The sequence below is a fragment of the Epinephelus moara genome, chromosome 14, assembly GCF_006386435.1.
Source record: "Epinephelus moara isolate mb chromosome 14, YSFRI_EMoa_1.0, whole genome shotgun sequence".
NCBI classification, from domain to species: domain Eukaryota; kingdom Metazoa; phylum Chordata; class Actinopteri; order Perciformes; family Serranidae; genus Epinephelus; species Epinephelus moara.
In genome coordinates this window covers 393,725-403,410 of record NC_065519.1, presented here as the reverse complement: position 1 = coordinate 403,410, position 9,686 = coordinate 393,725, and the positions used below count along the sequence as shown (strand labels likewise).

The window sequence follows — 9,686 nt, the reverse complement described above, 5'->3', positions numbered from 1 at the left end:
GCAAGTGATGTGAGGACTCTAAAACTTCACCTGAGCCTCCCTCGGCATATGGGTGAGTAGATAATGGCTGAAGTTTCATTTTTGGGTGCACTATCCCTTTAATACACCTGCAAAATGCTCTTTTGTTAAGATGATATGATATGAAAACACTTTCAAAGGCAAATCAGTAGGTTAGGGACTGTTCATTATTTATCAACCACCATTTTTTTTTTTTTTTTTTAAACACACCTTCCAAACCCACTTTTCCTTTAAAAATTGCCAATTTCTCACCATTTGTCACAGCCACAAACTGTAAAAACAGAAACTATCATTTGATTTTCAAGTTTCCAATGGTCCTTGAACTCATCATGTGGGTGAACCCTTCCAACAGAAAAAAAATCCAAAAGAGATCTGAGTTTAAAATAGTCATGTTTCATGGAAATCACTTTATTCTGTCTCATTTAAAATTTGACCAAAAAGAACTTTTTCATGAACCAATCATGAATGATAAAAGTAATAATTATAATGATAACCTTTATTTATAGAGAAATGCAGCACGAAGTGCTTCACAGTGAGGACATTATAAGCTCTGAGAGCTTCACATGAAAACAGACAGAGTGAACATATCTCTTCATTCTATTGCCCTGAATAAACCATTTGTTTGAACCAGGTCCTGTAAAAACATCAGATTTAACTGGGAGGCCCTGAATGACTCGACTCTGCTGAGAGCGACAGTCATGTGACAAACATTCAGTGAAACTTTGACCTGCAGGCTGTTTACACACTCAGAGGACAGGAGAGGTTGTAAAACTGTAAACTGTAGGGCTGTAATTAACTAAAGATAATCTAGGTCAACCGGAATTTTATTGACTCTTTGACCATCCGTTTGGTGGATGGGTTAAAAAACATCTGCAGGGATTATCTCTAGATTAACTATGTTGTTACCAAGTGTTCTTCAACTGGTGACGCTGTGTGTCCACCAGAGCATCTTTTCTCCTGTCACAGCTCCACATCAACACTTGCCCAGATCAGTAAATGCTGTGTTCAGGCAGGTGGAACGTCCTGAGTGAAAAATAAATCTGATCTCTGATGTTATAATGTCTGAAAATAAACTGCGCACATTTAACACTCTTCCACCTGATCTACTTGTGCAAGTCCGTCTCACCACTAAGTGTTAAACAGGACGGACATACTGGACACTAGTGAAGGTGACTCTGGTGAAGGTTACTGATGATGTCATAACGTTACTGATGTTATAGATGCTAAGTTAGCCATGGTAGGTATTTTTTACGTTTAGTTTTCAGACTTTAACATGAATCAAATCAAACAGTCTGAGATGGAAGATCACTCTGATTGGACGATCCATAGACATGCAGCCTGTGACCATAAAGGTCACATGAGGAGGTCACGAGCAGGTAAACAGAGGAGTCACAGATACAGCACAGATGTATCAGAGCTTATTTGTGGTGTTGTTCACGTTCTTTGAGTTACATTTGGTTTTAATGTGACACAGACATGATGAAGTCTTCAGTCTGGGCTCAAATCACAGTGTCAGAGTGAAAACATGTCTCAGGTTTATCAGAGCATTTCACAGTAACTGACTGTGATCACAAGAGTCTGCAGCGGCTGTTTCCTCGAGGTTAAACACATGGAAACAGAACAAAACAAGCTATACAAGAAGTCGATGTTTTAAATGACTCTTGATTTTATTTATTGGGCTGTAAACAGAGATGATGAAGTCTGCAGTCTGACTCCACTCTGAACTGAAGCCGACACTCAAGACTGAACGATGTCTGAGACTCTCACTGCACCCTTTCACTTTTCTCCTCTGTGTTGAATACAGACTTTGTTCTTATTAAAAAGAATAACAAATTTAATATTTAGCAACTTGTTAGTTTCATAAAATCTAAAATACTGTGAGCTTCAGAAAGTATATTCCTCTCCTCTGGAAGAATCTTCAAACTCCGCAACATTTAAGCTTCAATCAGGAGGACCTAAACTGCACTAATATATAAGCAATAGTCATGGCTGGAGGCATCATGTTTTCAGGTTATCTGTCCTACCATCCCACTCTCATGAACACAATATCTCCAGAACAACTTGTGGGAATTTCTTCAAATTTGGCCCAAACGTCCACTTTGAGGAGGATAAGTGATACGAATTTGGTGGTCAAAGGTCACTGTGACCCTCGTCTGTCTCATTTTTCATGAACGCGATATTGCGAGAAGGCACTGAGGGAATATCCTCAATTTTGGCACAAACGGCCAATTGGTCAAAGGTCAAGGTCACTGTGACCTCACAGAACATGTTTTTATGCCTCCGCACCAGCGATAGTTGTGGCCAAGGGCATTATGTTTTTGGGTTGTCTGTCCATCCTTACATCCCATCCTTGTGAACACGATATCTCAAGAAGGTCTTGAGGGAATTTCTTCAAATTTGACGCAAACTAGATTAGATCTTGGTGGTCGAGGTTTCAGGTCAAGGTCATTGTGACCTCACAAAACATGTTTCTATGCCTCCACGCTGGCGATAGCTGTGGCTGTAGGCTTTATGTTTTCAGGTTGTCCATCCATCAGTTCGTCTGTTCTGTCCTCCTATCTCAAGAACACTTCAAGGGAATGTCTTCAAATTTGGCACAAACGTCCACTTGGACTGAAGAATAGACTGATGAGAATTTGGTGGTCAAAGGTCACTGTGACCTCACAAACATGTTTTGTCCATAACTGAAGAATACATTCACTGATTCTGACCAAACTTGACACAAATGTCTAACAGGATAAAATAATGAAGGTCAAAGGTCAAAGGTCAGCTTGACTGTGACATCATCATGTTTTAACGTCATATCTCAGGAACAGAAGGGGAGACATTTGGTCAGATACTGAATTGGTGACTCTAATCTTGAAACTGTGCTGATTGTATAGATCTTCTGTGTGTGAAGCATCCATGTTTTCACTGACATGGATGGAGACTGTCAGAGACGCTGGTATGGTGGGCGGAGTCATACAACCACAGGGCGGACTGGTGGGCGGAGTCATACAACCACCGTTTTCTGCAAATACAGGAGAACAAAACCAGCTGTAAACAAAAACATCATGGGGGAGTGCCACTATAGCTAAAAAATATTTTTTAATCAGCCTGTCAGTAACAGCTGTATGACACCAACACGTGTAATGACCTCCGCGTGTGTTTGCAGGACCATCCTGAGAGACAGCGGCTTCTTCCGTTACCTCCACACGGCGGTGATCGTGAGCGGAACGATGCTGGTGTTTGGAGGAAACACGCACAACGACACATCCATGAGCCACGGTGCCAAGTGCTTCTCCGCTGACTTCCTGGCCTACAGTCTGGGTCAGTACCACACACACACACACACACACACACACACACACACACACACACAGCAGCTCCTACAGTCTCAGCCTCACTCAGAGTTTATCTGCTAAGCATGCATCATCTTTCCTCCTGTGCGCTGAGCTGCTTTACATTCACGCACACACACACACACACACACACACACACACACCTGGGAGCTGTTCAGTACAGCTGCAGTGTTTTGTTGTCGGACACTGTGCAGCTCCAGTGGAGCAGCAGAAGGTCAGATGTCGGCGCTCGATGTACACAGGCGGTAAAGCGCAGCCTCTTTCCATACATATTGCTCTGAATAATGTGCTGTGAAATTCTCCTGCAGTGTTTCTGTAACACCTCGAGGCAGAGCGCGCTCGTATGTGACATGATTTTCAGGGATAGAGGAAGTGAAGCAGAGTCTGTTGGAAGTTACTTATTTTTGATTTCATGGTTTATTTATGTGCATATTAATGCTGCTGTGTGCCGGAGCGGCTGGTCGCGCTCGTCGTCTGGAGAATCCAAATCACTGGACTGGAGCTGTGAATGAAGACGTTTCCTGTCTGTGCACAGTTTGTCTTCAGTCTAATCTCCAATTCATCTGTTTGGATTCAACTGATGACATCATCATCTGGATAATAGAGAGGAACCTTCACAGACACAAGACATGGTCAAAAGTTTGTGGTAGAGATGTACCGATACCACTTTTTCCTTCCCGATACTGATTCCGATCCCTGAACCTTAGGTATCTGCCGATACCGAGTACTGATCCGATACCAGCGTGTAAAATAAAAATGGATGGGATATGAATTGTTGTATGTCTCAACTCCTAAAACTCTGTTTAAAATATTAAGAAATAAATACATAATAGTAGAATGAATGCCATAAAACTTTTTATTATTATTATCCAGTGTTGACACAGATCAAGACACAGGTTAAAGTGCAGCTGTATACGTAATGGCGTGAGGCATTACGTGGTATCGGATTGGTCATAGGCTGTACTCGCCGATACCCGATACCGCATTTTAGGCAGTATTGGAGGCATTTCCGATACTGGTATCGGTATCGGTACAACTCTAGTTTGTGGACGACCCTGTTAACGTTTTCATCTGGGCTCTTTGTGGTCTGGTTTAGCTTCCTTAGCTCCAACTAAGAGAAATCTTAATGCTACAGCACAGAAATATATTTTAGACCACAGTGAATTTCCAAGTTTGTGGCACCAGTTGAACTTCCTGTTTCAACCTGACAAAGCCCCCGTGCACAGAAAGAGGATGGTTTTCCCAGTTTGGTGTGGAAGAACTTGACTGAGCTCTGACCAGGACCTTTTTCAACATCATTGCAGGTTACCGTGCAAAAACTGAGCTGTGCACAGCATTCTCTTCGGTGTCCCACAGCGTTGGTGTTACAACATATGCTGCCCTGAAATGTGGTTGGTTTCACCGTGTTCATGAGCAGAGTCCATATTAACGTCCCCTCTTGTCCTATTCACAACCTTCAAATGGAACTTGGAAGCTTGTTTTAACAACTTGACATGTGCGTTTCATGTTGTATTCTGTACCGTGCAGTGTGCACTTACTGTTTTTATTATGTTAGGCACATGGATTTACTGTCGTCTGCACTGCATCTTAAATTATTTTTATTTATTGCGTCTACTAGTTGTGTGTAGGACTACAGATGGGAATTAGCATTTCGCTAAATCTGGTGCAACCATGTTTTCATTTCTTGTAAATATTTCATGTCATTGCACACTGTCCTCTTCAAATCAAATAAACCAAACTAAACATGTGAGGTTGTAAACACCACAAGACGTTCATATGAACTCTTCTCATGAACTCATTAAACTCAACCTCATTTGAACGCAGCATTTCTGACAATTCACATGTTGGAGTTATGACGTGTTTGATGATCTTCGTAACTTCAGAATATGTCAGAGGAAAATGTTGATATTCTTAACAATCTCATCTTTTGCCTCTGTCATGATGCCTTCCTTCTGCGTTCCCTGCGTTACTAAACTGCTCGCCTCAGTGGCTTCTAGATGTCGACAGTAACGTCCATGTTGCTGCTGTGTTCTCACAACTTAACCACTTGAACACTGAGTTAATCATGTACATACGACTTCCTATATTGTAACCACAAGCTCACAAGCTCAATTTGGAGGCAGAACGACAATAATATCTGCCATGATAGTTTTCTGGTTGACAGTAGACGGAGGTGTCAGGGTTCGGTGTACATCCAGAAGTTTCCCACTCTTTCATGTTTACTGTGGAAACTCTCACGATGCTAACGCTAACTCTGCTCTGTGTATGTGAGGGTTCAGGTTTCTTTGATGGTGTCGGTATGTGTTTCCTGTATCAGACAGTGATTGGCTCTAGTATCATTAATTAATGTAGCTGCCTGGTGTTTGTTTGAATCTCAGGTTGTAGGGACGTGCACAGACAGCGCCCCCTTCAGTAGAGGAGTGTGAAAACACCTCTGTGGTGTCAAACGTTGCACAGACACACAGCAGGAGAGTCGAGGTCAGACATTTTAGGGGACATAAAGAGAAGTTTATGAGTGGAGGAGGATTTTAACAAACAAACACAGACAGAAGATGTTTTTCATTCTGCTCCTTCTTCGTGCAGACACACATGATGAGGTCATTCTCTGTGTCTGCTGATGAGCGGCGGTGTGACACAGACTGAAGGTGAAGTATCTTGATTAAGGGCACCTCAGCAGAACACAGAGCACAGGAATAAACATCAGAGCCTCCAGATTACATCCCCAAAGCACCACGTGTGAATCCCTCACCGACTGGTTTGGTGCTTCTATTATTGAGCTGTGATCACTTTGTATTTACCTTCGCTGAGGACTCCTCGGGGAGTCGAGTGTGAACTGTAGCTCGAGGGGACAGAATCTGATGTCACAACTTCCCCCCAAAGACTTGACTCTTCTTTACAGTACTAACGTGAACAAAACACAGACATCAGTCGCTCTAAGAAAAGATTATGGGATGTATTTCAGGCTATAACCTGCTCACAGGGGCGTTTGTTTTGAGGGTTAGAAGTAATGATGTCCTGATCTGATCTCAGAGAGGGTTGCAGTGACAAACCAGTTTTCAGGTATACCCTGATATTTAAATTGATGATTGTCATACCATGGACATTTGTTTATCTACGATACTGGGAAAAATGCAACTAGACGGAGAATCACAACTTTATTTTAGTTATTTATTTAGGGGAGACTTTTTGCACAAACTTCCACTTGACTTCCACAAAAACTGGTATAGTAATAGGAATATTTGATCTGATCTGATGAGCCGCGCTGCTCTGAAAAAGCTGACCAGGCCGATTGTACCTGATACCGCCGTGTAATCTTCCTTTAACCTGCAGGATATTCTGATGTGTTCATGCAGCCGTTCTCACTGCGCTTCAGCCAGAAAATACACCAATCGAAACCGAAACAATGAGAACAATTATCACGTTTTCATGCCTGTGTGATAAAAACTTCTGGAGGCATTAATCCAAATAAATACGTGTGTATCCAAGTACTGCCGAGCTCCACTGGCGCAGCTTTCATTAAAGACGCCCCGCCTTCAGTTCAACAAATCGTGCGCAAAGAATTGTGGGTACTTTATACCCGCTGAGGATACACACATGCATCCTTGAAAATTGAAAGGATCCTTGACTTTGGAACAGTCCTTGGGCGGGATTTGGTGATGTAGCCTCCTTGAAATTTAGCTGTTTAAGGCCGTGGTTCCAAACTGTGCAGACACAGACTCCAGATTTCTCTTTAGTCATAGTTTAAGGTCCACACAGTGTAATATGTTCAGTGTCATACTCGTGTTCAGCCATGTCATCGAGCTAGTTTGTTGTCTCTCATTCAGAGTGGACCTGCGACCCACTTTGGGACCACGACCCACCAGTTGGGAACCACAGATTTAAGGATCCTTCCTTGAATTTGAGAAACATGAAATCGCATAGAAAGCTCTCCAACAACACCACGTATTTCCCATAAAGTCATGTTTTATGTTTCATTTTCTTCTTCAGTTTTGGTCGTTGTAAAACTGATCTTAAATTTCATTACAAGAAGCATTAATAAAAGTCTTTAAACATCTTAAATCTAATTGTCCTCCAGCTGCAGGAGCCTTGAGAGTATTTTAACAAACTGAAAAAGGAGTCTGGAGGAGGACTTTAAATAGGACAACCAAAAGTTTATTGTGGATGGAGGCGTACTTCTCCTGCATTCTGATTCTCTCCCATTTAAACTTGTCTGATTCGTCCTAATAGAAGTGAGCACAGCTTTGTCAGAAGCCGTCCTGGCATCCTCATTGTGTTAGCTGCCTGCAAATATTGTTGTAAATTGAGTCGACCTCCTTCGGCAGCGCTGTCATAAGCTGCTCATTAATGGGAGGCTTCAGTGTGGAGGGAGGGAGGGAGGGAGAACTCCCTGCAGGCTGCGAGATGGCCCCAGGACATTCTGTTTTTCTGTGTCATTACCGAGATGATTGACAGGCAGCGAAATTACAATCTCAGGGGCACAAGCAGCCCCCCCCTCTCCCCGCCCCTCCCCTCCCTGTGCAACCAGCTTTTGTTCATGAGAATTGCATGTTGGGACTGAAACATCTCCAACAGACGTCCCTCTGTCAGCTTTTCGGAGGAGCAGCAGCACATGTAGAGGCGTCACGTTCATTTAACTCTGTCCCATTTCTACATTTACCACAGGTCCTCTCTTGATTGGTGTAATGAGACTCTCACACCGGTTACCGCGGGACACAAATTGTTTTCATGATTTCCCCGGAGAGTTCACGTTTGAGTCGAACTTTAGAAATTAAAAACTTCAAGTATTGTTGTCTCCCCTCCCCCGGCTCTCCCCTGTCTCCCCTCCCTGCCACTCCTGATCCTCTGTATGATTTTGTAATTGGACAGAAAAGACTAGTCGACTATTTTCCTCACCCTCCGCCCCCCCGGCAGCCAGCTGCAGGGTCGGTGTCAGCGGCAGCAGCTCTGTAATTGTCTGGTAATTACAGCTGAGATGGGCTCTGCGTCGAGGACTAATCGCAGCTCCTTAACAAGCTGAACTCAATTAGAGCGCAGAATTTAAGGGCCGTCCGCTGTCTTGACATTGGTAGAAGGTGTCATAATAAATCCCCACTCCGAGGGCCGATGCACCAGGCCGGCTGCAGTACTGGCGTCCGACACCAGAGGGCAGTGTCAGCCTGTGAATGTGGCGCCCTGGCAGATGTCACCCTCTCCTCTGGGAGAGCATGATGACTTGCACTGCATTGTACGACTGAAGGTGATGTACTGCAGTCACTGTGCTGTGTTCCAGCAGCTTTGACTTTCAGCCTCACATGCCAAGTTTTTTGTTTGTTGTTGTTGTTTGTGTTGTTTGCACAGGCTCATGATGGGTGTACGCTGTCACTGGCTGCTGCAGCTTCATTTAGAAGCAGCCCTGAAGGAATTCATCCCCTCATTCGTTCATCTCCTCACCCTGTACCTGACCTGATGATTTAGAGGTCAGGAATCTCAACATCTGGGTTCAGACTGAGAAAAGTTTTCTGACCTGTGGGTCACACAAGTTGTTTTAATCAGCATTTCACTGGTTGCATTTCAGCACTTGAGTCAAACAGTGAATGGTTAAACCAGATATATAGATATATAGATATATAGATATAAAGCAGTGGTTCTCAAACTGAGCGTAAGGACCTGGGGCTGGGTCATATGGACAAAATTCATATCTCAGTATTTACAGGCTGACTGACGATAACATGATATATATCTCAGTATTCTCTACTAAATGGGCAACATGTTCAGTTACAAGTCAAAGCCACATTTGAGCTGTCACAAGCACTTTTATAAAAACAGGCTGTGATCAAAATAAAACACAAAGACAAGGATTTTATTTTCTGTTTGAAAATATTCAGCTGCACATCATGTACATGAAACATGCAGCAGGGCTGTACGTTAACATTGAGCACACAGCACTGGAGCTACACAAGTTTAAACACTAAACTATAATATGACTATAGAAGTGTCAGGTAGGTTTGAAACTATTAAAAGTCTTTGTGGGCGGAGTTAAAAACTTGTTTTCCATCTGTCGGCCTTTCAAATGAATCTACTGCTGGAAAATGATTTAAATATTTTAATCTTATTTCTGCATCAACAGACAGGCCGAGGGAGGGACGGAGACAGAGACACTTTGTCCTCATTACATACGTCTTGTAAATGAAGCGTCTGTGTTGTCGCTGGATTTTTTTTTTTTTTAAACCCATCTGTCTCCTGCGTCCAGGCGCCGTCTCAGTGTCACGCAATAAACTTCACCTACCAAGAAGAACGGTGACGCGCTATGATCCACCTCACACACAAACTAGCAGCGCAGCACTGTAC

At 43.1% G+C, this 9,686-nt stretch overlaps 1 protein-coding gene across 3 annotated transcripts in view; it reads left to right on the top strand.

The window, feature by feature from the left end:
- The window catches only part of atrn (attractin), a 192,842-nt gene that overhangs the window by 49,592 nt on the left and 133,564 nt on the right, over positions 1 to 9,686 (top strand). For all 3 annotated transcript variants that reach the window (XM_050062097.1, XM_050062096.1, XM_050062098.1), the window contains one exon: positions 3,173 to 3,327. In XM_050062097.1, coding sequence (XP_049918054.1) covers positions 3,173 to 3,327 — 155 coding nt within the window. The remainder of the gene's footprint in view (positions 1 to 3,172; positions 3,328 to 9,686) is intronic.